The following is a 16,933-nucleotide window of genomic DNA, read 5'->3' as shown; positions in this document are numbered from 1 at the left end:
AGGAAGGTATTGATCGTCTCGTCTAATCGTTTCCGGACACACACATAGAGAGTGTCAGCTCTTTAAGATAACGTCTTTGATTAAGTTCCTGTATTGCTGTATACAAATAGAGAAGGTCACCGTTTGACCTTTGGGTAAATATTAGCATTTGAGAGTGTTAGGATAGACAGCATTAGACTACAGGGATGTGTTTAGTAGGGCACACCGTAGCAAAACGTTTTGCAACAGAACACTACCTGGTCATGTTCATTAGGACATTTGCAACAGAAAATGAATGTGGGTTTCTAATGGGTAAAGTCCAAGTAGTCCCTCCCTGTTTCAGAGTTCTTTATTTCGTTTGGTGCCTAATGAACACAACCCAGTCTCCTAGAGTCTAGGGAGGAGATTTCATCTAGTATGCAGTGGCGGTTCTAGCTTGTATGGCTCCCCGACTCATAAATATCACGAAGAAGTAACCAAGACAAATAGAAACAAATTTGTGTTGATTTGGCACTCGAGCATCAATACATTACCCATCCCCCAACACTGTCAACCAAGAGTCAAGACTACATTACCCATCCCCCAACACTGTCAACCAAGAGTCAAGACTACATTACCCATCCCCCAACACTGTCAACCAAGAGTCAAGACTAAACCGATTCACCTTGGTGGTGTGCAGACTGGTTTTATATTATTCTTAACCATTTCACACAAACCAGAAAAACAAACAACAATATGTCTGTGAAACTATATATTCAGTATTATGAATGAATTGTGGTTTATTTGGTAGCATTTTGTGATTTTACTAATTGCATTAGTACTGTACAAAGTTAGAGGTGCGCTATTTGATAGATTCCCCCGCTCCCCCTACCTCTGGCTTCCAGTGGGAAGACCTGAGGTCAACCTACCCCCGTCCCGCTCCCCATCTCGTACTCCTGAGTGGGAGACCTTCCCAGTAGCCTGTCTAGCTCACAAACTAGAATCAGGACGCCCACTCTGACGAGGTTAATTTACCCACAATCCCACACGGTGACATGATATCATTGACGTGACGTGCAAATGAGCGATTGAAAAACGATCGCGCAAATGTCATCATTCCAATGTTTTTTTTGTGTGGGCGCCCCGTGCCTCTCCCGGCAAGATGTCTATCTCACCTGTACCAAGGCTGCACATGTCACCTGTACCAAGGCTGCACATGTCACCTGTACCAAGGCTGCACATGTCACCTGTACCAAGGCTGCACATGTCACCTGTACCAAGGCTGCACATGTCACCTGTACCAAGGCTGCACATGTCACCTGTACCAAGGCTGCCCATGTCACCTGTACCGAGGCTGCACATGTCACCTGTACCAAGGCTGCCCATGTCTCCTGTACCGAGGCTGCACATGTCACCTGTACCAAGGCTGCACATGTCACCTGTACCAAGGCTGCACATGTCACCTGTACCAAGGCTGCACATGTCACCTGTACCAAGGCTGCCCATGTCACCTGTACCGAGGCTGCACATGTCACCTGTACCAAGGCTGCCCATGTCACCTGTACCAAGGCTGCACATGTCACCTGTACCAAGGCTGCACATGTCACCTGTACCAAGGCTGCCCATGTCACCTGTACCGAGGCTGCACATGTCACCTGTACCAAGGCTGCACATGTCACCTGTACCAAGGCTGCACATGTCACCTGTACCAAGGCTGCCCATGTCACCTGTACCAAGGCTGCACATGTCACCTGTACCAAGGCTGCCCATGTCACCTGTACCAAGGCTGCACATGTCACCTGTACCAAGGCTGCCCATGTCACCTGTACCGAGGCTGCCCATGTCACCTGTACCAAGGCTGCCCATGTCACCTGTACCAAGGCTGCCCATGTCACCTGTACCGAGGCTGCCCATGTCACCTGTACCAAGGCTGCCCATGTCACCTGTACCAAGGCTGCCCATGTCACCTGTACCAAGGCTGCCCATGTCACCTGTACCAAGGCTGCCCATGTCACCTGTACCAAGGCTGCCCATGTCACCTGTACCAAGGCTGCACATGTCACCTGTACCAAGGCTGCACATGTCACCTGTACCAAGGCTGCCCATGTCACCTGTACCAAGGCTGCACATGTCACCTGTACCAAGGCTGCACATGTCACCTGTACCAAGGCTGCACATGTCACCTGTACCGAGGCTGCCCATGTCACCTGTACCAAGGCTGCACATGTCACCTGTACCAAGGCTGCCCATGTCACCTGTACCAAGGCTGCACATGTCACCTGTACCAAGGCTGCCCATGTCACCTGTACCAAGGCTGCACATGTCACCTGTACCAAGGCTGCCCATGTCACCTGTACCAAGGCTGCCCATGTCGCCTGTACCAAGGCTGCCCATGTCGCCTGTACCAAGGCTGCACATGTCACCTGTACCAAGGCTGCCCATGTCACCTGTACCAAGGCTGCACATGTCACCTGTACCAAGGCTGCCCATGTCACCTGTACCAAGGCTGCACATGTCACCTGTACCAAGGCTGCCCATGTCACCTGTACCAAGGCTGCACATGTCACCTGTACCAAGGCTGCCCATGTCACCTGTACCAAGGCTGCACATGTCACCTGTACCGAGGCTGCCCATGTCACCTGTACCAAGGCTGCCCATGTCACCTGTACCAAGGCTGCCCATGTCACCTGTACCGAGGCTGCCCATGTCACCTGTACCAAGGCTGCACATGTCACCTGTACCAAGGCTGCACATGTCGCCTGTACCTAGGCTGCCCATGTCACCTGTACCGAGGCTGCACATGTCACCTGTACCAAGGCTGCCCATGTCACCTGTACCGAGGCTGCCCATGTCACCTGTACCGAGGCTGCCCATGTCACCTGTACCGAGGCTGCACATGTCACCTGTACCAAGGCTGCCCATGTCACCTGTACCAAGGCTGCCCATGTCACCTGTACCAAGGCTGCCCATGTCACCTGTACCAAGGCTGCCCATGTCACCTGTACCAAGGCTGCCCATGTCACCTGTACCAAGGCTGCCCATGTCACCTGTACCAAGGCTGCACATGTCACCTGTACCGAGGCTGCACATGTCACCTGTACCGAGGCTGCCCATGTCACCTGTACCAAGGCTGCCCATGTCACCTGTACCAAGGCTGCACATGTCACCTGTACCGAGGCTGCCCATGTCACCTGTACCAAGGCTGCCCATGTCACCTGTACCAAGGCTGCACATGTCACCTGTACCGAGGCTGCACATGTCACCTGTACCAAGGCTGCACATGTCACCTGTACCAAGGCTGCACATGTCACCTGTACCGAGGCTGCACATGTCACCTGTACCAAGGCTGCACATGTCACCTGTACCAAGGCTGCACATGTCACCTGTACCAAGGCTGCCCATGTCACCTGTACCAAGGCTGCCCATGTCACCTGTACCGAGGCTGCACATGTCACCTGTACCAAGGCTGCCCATGTCACCTGTACCGAGGCTGCACATGTCACCTGTACCGAGGCTGCCCATGTCACCTGTACCAAGGCTGCACATGTCACCTGTACCAAGGCTGCCCATGTCACCTGTACCAAGGCTGCCCATGTCACCTGTACCGAGGCTGCACATGTCACCTGTACCAAGGCTGCCCATGTCACCTGTACCAAGGCTGCACATGTCACCTGTACCAAGGCTGCCCATGTCACCTGTACCAAGGCTGCACATGTCACCTGTACCAAGGCTGCACATGTCTCCTGTACCGAGGCTGCACATGTCACCTGTACCGAGGCTGCACATGTCACCTGTACCAAGGCTGCACATGTCGCCTGTACCGAGGCTGCCCATGTCACCTGTACCAAGGCTGCACATGTCGCCTGTACCAAGGCTGCCCATGTCACCTGTACCAAGGCTGCACATGTCACCTGTACCAAGGCTGCACATGTCTCCTGTACCGAGGCTGCACATGTCACCTGTACCGAGGCTGCACATGTCACCTGTACCGAGGCTGCACATGTCTCCTGTACCAAGGCTGCACATGTCACCTGTACCAAGGCTGCACATGTCACCTGTACCAAGGCTGCACATGTCAACTGTACCAAGGCTGCCCATGTCGCCTGTACCAAGGCTGCCCATGTCACCTGTACCAAGGCTGCACATGTCACCTGTACCAAGGCTGCACATGTCACCTGTACCAAGGCTGCACATGTCACCTGTACCAATGCTGCACATGTCACCTGTACCAATGCTGCCCATGTCGCCTGTACCAAGGCTGCCCATGTCACCTGTACCAAGGCTGCACATGTCGCCTGTACCAAGGCTGCACATGTCGCCTGTACCAAGGCTGCACATGTCGCCTGTACCAAGGCTGCACATGTCACCTGTACCAAGGCTGCACATGTCACCTGTACCAAGGCTGCACATGTCACCTGTACCAAGGCTGCACATGTCACCTGTACCGAGGCTGCACATGTCACCTGTACCAAGGCTGCCCATGTCACCTGTACCAAGGCTGCCCATGTCGCCTGTACCAAGGCTGCCCATGTCGCCTGTACCAAGGCTGCACATGTCGCCTGTACCAAGGCTGCCCATGTCGCCTGTACCAAGGCTGCACATGTCGCCTGTACCAAGGCTGCACATGTCGCCTGTACCAAGGCTGCACATGTCACCTGTACCAAGGCTGCCCATGTCGCCTGTACCAAGGCTGCCCATGTCGCCTGTACCAAGGCTGCCCATGTCGCCTGTACCAAGGCTGCACATGTCGCCTGTACCAAGGCTGCACATGTCACCTGTACCAAGGCTGCACATGTCACCTGTACCAAGGCTGCACATGTCACCTGTACCAAGGCTGCACATGTCACCTGTACCAAGGCTGCACATGTCACCTGTACCAAGGCTGCACATGTCACCTGTACCAAGGCTGCACATGTCACCTGTACCAAGGCTGCACATGTCGCCTGTACCAAGGCTGCACATGTCACCTGTACCAAGGCTGCACATGTCACCTGTACCGAGGCTGCACATGTCGCCTGTACCGAGGCTGCCCATGTCGCCTGTACCGAGGCTGCACATGTCACCTGTACCAAGGCTGCACATGTCACCTGTACCAAGGCTGCACATGTCACCTGTACCGAGGCTGCCCATGTCACCTGTACCAAGGCTGCACATGTCACCTGTACCAAGGCTGCACATGTCACCTGTACCAAGGCTGCACATGTCACCTGTACCGAGGCTGCACATGTCTCCTGTACCGAGGCTGCACATGTCGCCTGTACCGAGGCTGCACATGTCGCCTGTACCGAGGCTGCACATGTCACCTGTACCGAGGCTGCACATGTCTCCTGTACCGAGGCTGCACATGTCACCTGTACCGAGGCTGCACATGTCTCCTGTACCGAGGCTGCACATGTCACCTGTACCGAGGCTGCACATGTCACCTGTACCAAGGCTGCACATGTCGCCTGTACCAAGGCTGCACATGTCACCTGTACCAAGGCTGCACATGTCACCTGTACCAAGGCTGCACATGTCACCTGTACCAAGGCTGCACATGTCGCCTGTACCGAGGCTGCACATGTCACCTGTACCAAGGCTGCACATGTCGCCTGTACCAAGGCTGCACATGTCACCTGTACCAAGGCTGCACATGTCGCCTGTACCAAGGCTGCACATGTCACCTGTACCGAGGCTGCACATGTCACCTGTACCGAGGCTGCACATGTCACCTGTACCGAGGCTGCACATGTCACCTGTACCGAGGCTGCACATGTCGCCTGTACCGAGGCTGCACATGTGACCTGTACCAAGGCTGCACATGTCGCCTGTACCAAGGCTGCACATGTCACCTGTACCAAGGCTGCACATGTCACCTGTACCAAGGCTGCACATGTCACCTGTACCAAGGCTGCACATGTCACCTGTACCAAGGCTGCACATGTCACCTGTACCAAGGCTGCACATGTCACCTGTACCAAGGCTGCACATGTCGCCTGTACCAAGGCTGCACATGTCGCCTGTACCTAGGCTGCACATGTCGCCTGTACCGAGGCTGCACATGTCACCTGTACCGAGGCTGCACATGTCTCCTGTACCGAGGCTGCACATGTCTCCTGTACCGAGGCTGCACATGTCGCCTGTACCGAGGCTGCACATGTCGCCTGTACCGAGGCTGCACATGTCACCTGTACCGAGGCTGCACATGTCACCTGTACCGAGGCTGCACATGTCACCTGTACCGAGGCTGCACATGTCACCTGTACCGAGGCTGCACATGTCGCCTGTACCGAGGCTGCACATGTCACCTGTACCGAGGCTGCACATGTCGCCTGTACCGAGGCTGCACATGTCGCCTGTACCGAGGCTGCACATGTCGCCTGTACCGAGGCTGCACATGTCGCCTGTACCGAGGCTGCACATGTCGCCTGTACCGAGGCTGCACATGTCGCCTGTACCGAGGCTGCACATGTCGCCTGTACCGAGGCTGCACATGTCACCTGTACCGAGGCTGCACATGTCTCCTGTACCGAGGCTGCACATGTCGCCTGTACCGAGGCTGCACATGTCACCTGTACCGAGGCTGCACATGTCGCCTGTACCGAGGCTGCACATGTCGCCTGTACCGAGGCTGCCCATGTCGCCTGTACCGAGGCTGCCCATGTCGCCTGTACCAAGGCTGCCCATGTCGCCTGTACCAAGGCTGCCCATGTCGCCTGTACCAAGGCTGCACATGTCGCCTGTACCAAGGCTGCCCATGTCGCCTGTACCAAGGCTGCCCATGTCGCCTGTACCAAGGCTGCACATGTCGCCTGTACCAAGGCTGCACATGTCGCCTGTACCAAGGCTGCACATGTCGCCTGTACCAAGGCTGCACATGTCGCCTGTACCAAGGCTGCACATGTCGCCTGTACCAAGGCTGCACATGTCACCTGTACCAAGGCTGCACATGTCGCCTGTACCAAGGCTGCACATGTCACCTGTACCAAGGCTGCACATGTCACCTGTACCAAGGCTGCACATGTCACCTGTACCAAGGCTGCACATGTCACCTGTACCAAGGCTGCCCATGTCGCCTGTACCAAGGCTGCACATGTCGCCTGTACCAAGGCTGCCCATGTCGCCTGTACCAAGGCTGCACATGTCGCCTGTACCAAGGCTGCCCATGTCGCCTGTACCAAGGCTGCACATGTCGCCTGTACCAAGGCTGCACATGTCGCCTGTACCAAGGCTGCACATGTCGCCTGTACCAAGGCTGCACATGTCGCCTGTACCAAGGCTGCCCATGTCGCCTGTACCAAGGCTGCCCATGTCGCCTGTACCAAGGCTGCCCATGTCGCCTGTACCAAGGCTGCACATGTCACCTGTACCAAGGCTGCCCATGTCACCTGTACCAAGGCTGCACATGTCGCCTGTACCAAGGCTGCCCATGTCGCCTGTACCAAGGCTGCCCATGTCGCCTGTACCAAGGCTGCACATGTCACCTGTACCAAGGCTGCCCATGTCGCCTGTACCAAGGCTGCACATGTCACCCGTACCAAGGCTGCACATGTCGCCTGTACCAAGGCTGCACATGTCACCCGTACCTAGGCTGCACATGTCACCTGTACCAAGGATGCACATGTCACCTGTACCAAGGCTGCCCATGTCACCTGTACCAAGGCTGCACATGTCGCCTGTACCAAGGCTGCACATGTCACCTGTACCAAGGCTGCACATGTCGCCTGTACCAAGGCTGCACATGTCACCCGTACCAAGGCTGCACATGTCGCCTGTACCAAGGCTGCACATGTCTCCTGTACCAAGGCTGCACATGTCACCTGTACCAAGGCTGCCCATGTCACCTGTACCAAGGCTGCACATGTCACCTGTACCTAAATCCACCACTGCTAGTACGTGCACGGTTCATCTGTTAATTATATACAGGAAGTCTATGGGTCCATCAGGACAAACGTCTTGTGTAAAGAGCTGAATATATCCATCACTCTCACTAAGACCTCTGTCTGTCACACACGTGGAACTGAACAGAGCAACACAATACCATCATGCTGCTGACTCCGTTGGTGCTGACTGATAGTGAACTGGGCACATGTAGGACACCGTGTGTGTTAATGCATTAGTGGAATGGGTTTTGATCCTGCAAGGCCTCAACGTCAGGTAGTTTGTCCTGTGTTAGGTGTGTTTGGCACGGTATGCTGCACCCACTGTGTGAGGACATAACATGCATGGGGTTACCTCCCATAGTTAGTGCCCTCTGTGGGCTGTAGGGTTTCATTTGAGATCCTCACTATGTCTGTGAGTGCACCGAAGGTCATCCTAACTTAAGGTGTGTGTGTATAACTCAGAACCTCCCATGTATGAGCTACGGAGTTACCCACGCATAGCTCAACTTACAATCTGGCCCTTAGAGTCTGTCTGTCTGTCTGTCTGTCTGTCTGTCTGTCTGTCTGTCTGTCTGTCTGTCTGTCACACTGTGCTGTCACACTGTGCTGTCACACTGTGCTGTAACACTGTGCTGTTCCTCTCCAGGGCCTGAGGAACAAGCCGAAGAAGACAGGCCATGTGAAAGCAGACCTCATTGATGTGGACCTGGTGAGAGGTAAGGAGGACACAACATCAGCTGTCTCATTCACTCAGACACCCATGTTGGCAACCATGTTGTCTGTCCCAGTACAACCTGTTGGCTGTCTGTCCCAGTACAACCTGTTGGCTGTCTGTCCCAGTCCAACCATGTTGGCCGTCTGTCCCAGTACAACCTGTTGGCTGTCTGTCCCAGTCCAACCATGTTGGCTGTCTGTCCCAGTACAACCATGTTGGCTGTCTGTCCCAGTACAACCATGTTGGCTGTCTGTCCCAGTACAACCATGTTGGCTGTCTGTCCCAGTACAACCATGTTGGCTGTCTGTCCCAGTACAACCATGTTGGCTGTCTGTCCCAGTCCAACCATGTTGTCTGTCTGTCCCAGTCCAACCATGTTGGCTGTCTGTCCCAGTCTAACCTGTTGGCTGTCTGTCCCAGTCCAACCTGTTGGCTGTCTGTCCCAGTCCAACCTGTTGGCCGTCTGTCCCAGTCCAACCATGTTGGCTGTCTGTCCCAGTCCAACCATATTGGCTGTCTGTCCCAGTCCAACCTGTTGGCTGTCTGTCCCAGTCCAACCATGTTGGCTGTCTGTCCCAGTCCAACCATGTTGGATGTCTGTCCCAGTACAACCATGTTGGCTGTCTGTCCCAGTCCAACCATGTTGGCTGTCTGTCCCAGTACAACCATGTTGGCTGTCTGTCCCAGTACAACCATGTTGGCTGTCTGTCCCAGTACAACCATGTTGGCTGTCTGTCCCAGTCCAACCATGTTGGCTGTCTGTCCCAGTCCAACCATGTTGGCTGTCTGTCCCAGTCCAACCTGTTGGCTGAGCAGGATGGTGCTACGTTAGTGTCAACGTAGAGTGTCTCCACTGGTCACATGATGCGAGCCAGGTGTAGAAGTCCTGTGAAACTAGGATCAAAATGGCTCCTCTATTGTTACATCACTCTCTCTCCTTCCCTCTCACTCTCTCTCTCTGTTGAATTATTCAGTCCATCACATCAGACCCCTCTCTGTTTAGTTTCCCCTCATTGCTATTTCATGCCCACATCCCAGGCTGAGCGAGAAAGAGACAGAGAGACAGACAGAGAGAGAGAGAGAAAGAGAGAGAGAGACAGAGAGAGAGAGAGAGAGAGAGACAGCGGGGTATGTTTCATGCCCACATCCCATGCTGAGCGAGAGAGAGACAGAGAGACAGACAGAGAGACAGAGAAAGAGAGAGAGAGAGAGACAGAGAGACAGACACAGAGAAAGAGAGACAGAGAAAGAGAGAGAGACAGAGAGACAGAAAGAGAGAGACAGAAAGAGAGAGACAGAGAGAGAGAGAGAGAGAAAGAGAGACAGAGAAAGAGATAGAGACAGACACAGAGACACAGAGACACAGAGAGACAGAGAGACAGAGAGACAGAGAGACAGAGAGACAGAGAGAAAGAGAGAAAGAGAGACAGAGAGAAAGAGAGAAAGAGAGACAGAGAGACAGAGAGACAGAGAGACAGAGAGAAAGAGAGACAGAGAAAGAGACAGAGAGAGAGACAGAGAGAGAGACAGAGAGAGAGAGAGAGAGACAGAGAGAAAGAGAGACAGAGAAAGAGAGACAGAGAAAGAGAGACAGAGAAAGAGAGACAGAGAGAGAGAGAGACAGAGAGACAGAAAGAGAGACAGAGAGAGAGAGAGCGGGATATGTTTCATGCCAGGCTGAGGTAGATGGAGAGAGGTTGATGTAGTGGGGTGTGTGTTTCAGATCTGTCTCCCCTGACAGACACGGCACTGCCCCTCACTGTCAACAAGGTCCCCACGGTGAAGGCCCCGTGTCCCATGATGGGGGCATTAGTGTCATTGGCTGAGGGTTATTTATTCCAGGGGGCGCCCAGGTCTACCTCTGGTGGTTGTTGTAACAGAGACATTATGCCTGTCTGTCATAATAAAGTCTTATGTATCCTTGTGATCCCCATTGGGACAGCCATCTCTTATGAGAGATCAATTGGTAAAGATAGATCCAGTGGAATGATAGAAAAATGAATGATATAATGCTTCATAATCTGTCTGCTCTCCTGTTTGTGTGTCTGTGTGTGTCCAGGTTCTGCTTTTGCCAAGGCCAAGCCTGAGTCTCCCTGGACGTCTCTGACCAGGAAGGGTCTCGTCAGGGTGGTGTTGTTCCCCTTCTTCTTCAGATGGTGGATCCAGGTCACCTCCAGAGCCATCTTCCTCCTCCTCCTCCTCCTCTACCTGCTACAAGGTACCTACCTAACCCTAACCTCCATAGTCATCTTCCTCCTCCTCCTCCTCCTCTACCTGCTACAAGGTACCTACCTAACCCTAACCTCCAGAGTCATCTTCCTCCTCCTCCTCTACAAGGTACCTACCTAACCCTAACCTCCAGAGTCATCTTCCTCCTCCTCCTCTACAAGGTACCTACCTAACCCTACAGAGTCATCTTCCTCCTCCTCCTCCTCCTCTACCTGCTACAAGGTACCTACCTAAACCTAACCTCCAGAGCCATCTTCCTCCTCCTCCTCCTCCTCTACCTGCTACAAGGTACCTACCTAACCCTAACCTCCAGAGTCATCTTCCTCCTCCTCCTCTACAAGGTACCTACCTTATCCTAACCTCCATAGTCATCTTCCTCCTCCTCCTCTACCTGCTACAAGGTACCTACCTAACCCTAACCTCCAGAGCCATCTTCCTCCTCCTCCTCCTCCTCTACCTGCTACAAGGTACCTACCTAACCCTAACCTCCAGAGCCATCTTCCTCCTCCTCCTCCTCCTCTACCTTCTACAAGGTACCTACCTAACCCTAACCTCCAGAGCCATCTTCCTCCTCCTCCTCCTCCTCTACCTGCTACAAGGTACCTACCTAACCCTAACCTCCAGAGTCATCTTCCTCCTCTACCTCCAGAGCCATCTTCCTCCTGCTACAGGGTAGCTACCTGGGGGTGTGTCTACGCCAACCCTCCTCCCTACATGTGGTGCTTCACCACATCTTTCCCACCTCACTAAAGGCGTCCGCATGCTTCCCATCCAGAACAGCTGTGCATATATTATGAAGACTTTTATTATGAAGACTTTTATTATGAAGACTTTTTGTTTTTGTTCGCTTTGGTCTTCAGCTCGTTTTTTTCCGCTCCAGTTCAGCTAGGCTCCAGTCCAGTTCAGCAAGGCTCCAGTCCAGTTCAGCAAGGCTCCAGTCCAGTTCAGCTAGGCTCCAGTCCAGTTCAGCTAGGCTCCAGTCCAGTTCAGCTAGGCTCCAGTCCAGTTCAGCTAGGCTCCAGTCCAGTTCAGCTAGGCTCCAGTCCAGTTCAGCTAGGCTCCAGTCCAGTTCAGCTAGGCTCCAGTCCAGTTCAGCTAGGCTCCAGCCCAGTTCAGCTAGGCTCCAGTCCTGTTCAGCTAGGCTCCAGCCCAGTTCAGCTAGGCTCCAGTCCAGTTCAGCTAGGCTCCAGCCCAGTTCAGCTAGGCTCCAGTCCAGTTCAGCTAGGCACCAGTCCAGTTCAGCTAGGCTCCAGCCCAGTTCAGCTAGGCTCCAGTCCAGTTCAGCTAGGCTCCAGCCCAGTTCAGCTAGGCTCCAGCCCAGTTCAGCTAGGCTCCAGCCCAGTTCAGCAAGGCTCCAGTCCAGTTCAGCAAGGCTCCAGTCCAGTTCAGCTAGGCTCCAGTCCAGTTCAGCTAGGCTCCAGTCCAGTTCAGCTAGGCTCCAGTCCAGTTCAGCTAGGCTCCAGTCCAGTTCAGCTAGGCTCCAGTCCAGTTCAGCTAGGCTCCAGTCCAGTTCAGCTAGGCTCCAGCCCAGTTCAGCTAGGCTCCAGTCCTGTTCAGCTAGGCTCCAGCCCAGTTCAGCTAGGCTCCAGTCCAGTTCAGCTAGGCTCCAGCCCAGTTCAGCTAGGCTCCAGTCCAGTTCAGCTAGGCTCCAGTCCAGTTCAGCTAGGCTCCAGCCCAGTTCAGCTAGGCTCCAGCCCAGTTCAGCTAGGCTCCAGCCCAGTTCAGCTAGGCTCCAGCCCAGTTCAGCTAGGCTCCAGTCCAGTTCAGCTAGGCTCCAGCCCAGTTCAGCTAGGCTCCAGTCCAGTTCAGCTAGGCTCCAGTCCAGTTCAGCTAGGCTCCAGTCCAGTTCAGCTAGGCTCCAGTCCAGTTCAGCTAGGCTCCAGTCCAGTTCAGCTAGGCTCCAGTCCAATTCAGCTAGGCTCCAGTCCAGTTCAGCTAGGCTCCAGTCCAGTTCAGCTAGGCTCCAGCCCAGTTCAGCTAGGCTCCAGCCCAGTTCAGCTAGGCTCCAGCCCAGTTCAGCTAGGCTCCAGCCCAGTTCAGCTAGGCTCTAGCCCAGTTCAGCTAGGCTCCAGTCCAGTTCAGCTAGGCTCCAGCCCAGTTCAGCTAGGCTCCAGTCCAGTTCAGCTAGGCTCCAGCCCAGTTCAGCTAGGCTCCAGCCGAACCAAACACATGGAAGGTTTAAGTCTCACCCACATTCCTTCTCCACCATTAGTTCAGTGTGTTGTTGGCCTCTGCTTGTGTAGACATGAATACCTTACCTTTCTCTGGTTGTGGTTGGTCATGGGGAAATTCCAGCCCTGAACCTGTCACTGTGTGTTAGTATGTTCACACACACACACACACACACACACACACACACACACACACACACACACACACACACACACACACACACACACACACACACACACACACACACACACACAGAAACAGAACAGGGTCTGTCTTTATTCTCCTGCCTTCTGAATAAATTACAGGAGAGCTATTTCTGGGCCTCTCCAAACTCATGACCCCTCGTGTGTGTGTGTGTGTGTGTGTGTGTGTGTGTGTGTGTGTGTGTGTGTGTGTGTGTGTGTGTGTGTGTGTGTGTGTGTGTGTGTGTGTGTGTGTGTGTGTGTGTGTGTGTCGCCCCTACTCCCTTCAAAGCACTGACTTTTCCTTTCGAAACACACACACACACACACACACACACAGTTGAGTGTTCTCATATACCCAAGAACACTGATAACAGAGGCATTGACAGGATGGACCAGTCCCCTACCCCTCCTTTTTACATATTGACCTTGAGTACATCAAAACAAATGGCCCCTCTCTCAATACCTCTCTGTCTCACTATGTGTGGTAGTATGAGTTTGTTAGTGAGCAGCCAAGGGGACCAGTTGTATTACCACACCCTCATCCATCCCTCTCATCCCTCCTTTTCACCTCTCCTTCTTTCCATCTCCTTCTCACCCTGGCTAAAGTTTCAATGTAAACTATTGACAGGAAGTCTAGTAGAAAATGGAGAATATCCCACATACATGGAGCCTATAACACTTCCCATGTCTCTCTCTCTCACCCTCGCTCTCTCTCTCTCTCACCCTTGCTATCTCTCTCTCTCTCTCTTGCTCTCTCTCTCACCCTCTCTCTCACACTCTCGCTCACCCTTGCTATCTCTCTCTGTCTCCCTCGCTCTCTGTCTCCCTCTCTCTCTGTCTCTCTCTCTCTCTCTCTCTCTCTCTCTCTCTCTCTCTCTCTGTCTCTCTCTCCCTCTCTCTTTCTGTCTCTCTCTTTCTGTCTCTCTCTTTCTGTCTCTCTCTTTCTGTCTCTCTCTGTCTCTCTCTCCCTCTCTCTTTCTGTCTCTCTCTTTCTGTCTCTCTGTCTCCCTCTCTCTCTCTCTCCCGCTCTCTCTCTCCCTCTCTCTCTCTCTCTCTCCCTCTCTCTCCCTCCAGTGGCTGCTGCAGCGTTATTCTTCACCATCGCCCAGCCCCACAGTATCCCGACCACAGAGGTGTTTGGGGCGATATGGCTGATGCTGTTACTGGGGACAGTGCACTGCCAGATCGTCTCCACACGCACCCCCAAACCCACCAGCAGCAGCAGCTCTGGCAAGAGAAGAAGGTGGGGTGAAGGGCTGGGGATGGAGGGAGGGAGAAGGGGAGAGGGAGAAGGGGCGAGGGAGGGATGGGGCAGGGAGAGGGGGTGGAGATGGGGCAGGGAGGGGGGGTGGGGATGGAGGGATGGAGAGGGAGGGAGGGAGGGAGGGAGGGGAGATGGAGATGGAGAGGGAGGGAGGGAGGGAGAAGGGGAGAGGGAATGATGAGGAGGGAGGGAGGGAGGGAGAAGGGGAGAGGGAGGGAGAAGGGGAGAGGGAGAAGGGGAGAAGGGGGAGAGGGATGAAGAGGGAGGAAGGGATGGAGAGGGAGGGAGGGAGAATGGGAGAGGGAATGATGAGGAGGGAGGGAGGGAGAATGGGAGAGGGAAGGATGAGGAGGGAGGGAGGGAGAATGGGAGAGGGATGGATGGGGCAGGGAGAGGGGGTGGGGATGGAGAGGGATCGGGCAGGGAGGGGAGTGGATGAATGAGCGAGAGGGAGGGAGAGCGATTGTATCCATACCTCTGTGTTGTTTTAGTGTTTGATGTGCTTCCTGCTCTGAGACCTGTATGACTTAGCTACTGTTTTAAAAGGCCTCTGTCTGACACACTCTACAGGTCAGTTCCCCAGACACGGGTCAGAGTGGGGGGGTTCCATCATGTGTGTTGAATCACGGTTCCCCCACTCTCTTCTGATCATGTGATCAGGGAACTGCCCCCACACACACTTCCTGTCCCATTGTAGATGTTTTTAAAGGCTGTGATTTCCTGCCAGAGGGGAGCAGCTCGTAAATGTGTGCTAGGTCGCATAACGTCATTAGCCTTTTTCTAGATCTGTTGGTGCTCTTGGCAAGATGCCACAAACAGATCTGGGACCAGGCTGTATTGCCACAATAGCTAGCTATTCCCAAAACCCACTACCTTTGGCTTGCACAGTACTGACCATTTTCAGCCTTCTGGAAGCAAAATGTATCCGTGCCACACAGTCTGGGAATGAAGTGGCTAACAAATACAAAGAAAACGGGTGTTTGGAAATCTACATAGTTGAGAGATTGTAAAGACAATATAGACATTGTGAAGATAACTCTGTGGCTCCAGATGTTACTGTCCGTCCTCATCTGACAGTCCAGGGGTGTTCACTGACTCAGACTCCAGATGTTACTGTCCGTCCTCATCTCACAGTCCAGCGGTGTTCACTCACTCAGACTCCAGATGTTACTGTCCGTCCTCATCTCACAGTCCAGGGGTGTTCACTCACTCAGACTCCAGATGTTACTGTCCGTCCTCATCTCACAGTCCAGGGGTGTTCACTCACTCAGACTCCAGATGTTACTGTCCGTCCTCATCTCACAGTCCAGCGGTGTTCACTCACTCAGACTCCAGATGTTACTGTCCGTCCTCATCTCACAGTCCAGCGGTGTTCACTCACTCAGACTCCAGATGTTACTGTCCGTCCTCATCTCACAGTCCAGCGGTGTTCACTCACTCAGACTCCAGATGTTACTGTCCGTCCTCATCTCACAGTCCAGCGGTGTTCACTCACTCAGACTCCAGATGTTACTGTCCGTCCTCATCTCACAGTCCAGCGGTGTTCACTCACTCAGACTCCAGATGTGGTCAGGAATCAACCACCAGACGACTTTCTCCTTCCTTTCCCCTCCTCCGCTTGACCTCAAATCTGTGTTGTTTTCTCTCTCTAAACCAAACGTCACCCCTCCATGACCCTGACTGACCTGAAGTAACTCCTCCTCGTGCACAACACATGGTTGACTCGTCAGTGTCTGAGTGGATCTGCTAGCTGCTATTATATTATATACAGTGGGGAGAACAAGTATTTGATACACTGCCGATTTTGCAGGTTTTCCTACTTACAAAGCATGTAGAGGTCTGTAATTTTTATCATAAGTACACTTCAACTTTGAGAGACGGAATCTAAAACAAAAATCCAGAAAATCACATTGTATGATTTTTAAGTAACTAATTTGCATTTTATTGCATGACATAAGTATTTGATCACCTACCAACCAGTAAGAATTCCGGCTCTCACAGGCCTGTTAGTTTTTCTTTAAGAAGCCCTCCTGTTCTCCACTCATTATCTGTATTAACTGCACCTGTTTGAACTTGTTACCTGTATAAAAGACACCTGTTCACACACTCAATCAAACAGACTCCAAAATTACAGACCTCTACATGCTTTGTAAGTAGGAAAACCTGCAAAATCGGCAGTGTATCAAATACTTGTTCTCCCCACTGTGTATATATATATACATTGTGTAAAACGTGGTGACTGGAGCCTCTCACCTCGGGAAATGGTGTCCTAACAGCCTGATCTAAAGGGGCTGTTAGCTGAGCTGTCAGTCAGACAGGTGATCCTCTTCCTGTAGGAGGAGATGAACCATTCCAGCAGATCTCTCTATCTTCACATTGTTGTTGTTGTTGATGTCCAAGTCTAATCCCAGTCAATCCAATACTAATCATAACTCCAGTTATTGTATATTGTGAGACCACAGTCCAATCTACCGTAATACTAATCATAACTCCAGTTATTGTATATTGTGAGAACACAGTCCAATCTACTGTAATACTAATCATAACT

At 53.1% G+C, this 16,933-nt stretch overlaps 1 protein-coding gene across 16 annotated transcripts in view; it reads left to right on the top strand.

Annotated features, from left to right (window-relative positions):
* The window catches only part of LOC139533645 (protein PHTF2-like), a 148,374-nt gene that overhangs the window by 109,992 nt on the left and 21,449 nt on the right, over nt 1–16,933 (top strand). For 15 of the 16 annotated variants that reach the window (XR_011666835.1, XR_011666834.1, XR_011666833.1 and 12 more), the window contains exons 4-6: nt 8,467–8,536; nt 10,595–10,753; nt 14,196–14,364. Coding sequence is in view for 12 of the 16 variants with exons in the window: in XM_071331866.1 (XP_071187967.1) it covers nt 8,467–8,536; nt 10,595–10,753; nt 14,196–14,364 (398 nt within the window). In the remaining 4 variants the exon portion in view is untranslated. Of the gene's footprint in view, nt 1–8,466; nt 8,537–10,594; nt 10,754–11,292; nt 11,364–14,195; nt 14,365–16,933 lie in introns of those variants that run through there. The other variant, XM_071331873.1, reaches the window with a different exon arrangement.

This window comes from Salvelinus alpinus, chromosome 11 (genome assembly GCF_045679555.1).
Source record: "Salvelinus alpinus chromosome 11, SLU_Salpinus.1, whole genome shotgun sequence".
NCBI lineage: Eukaryota > Metazoa > Chordata > Actinopteri > Salmoniformes > Salmonidae > Salvelinus > Salvelinus alpinus.
Note: the sequence above shows the minus strand (reverse complement) of the source record. Positions and strands in the feature narration are given on the sequence as shown.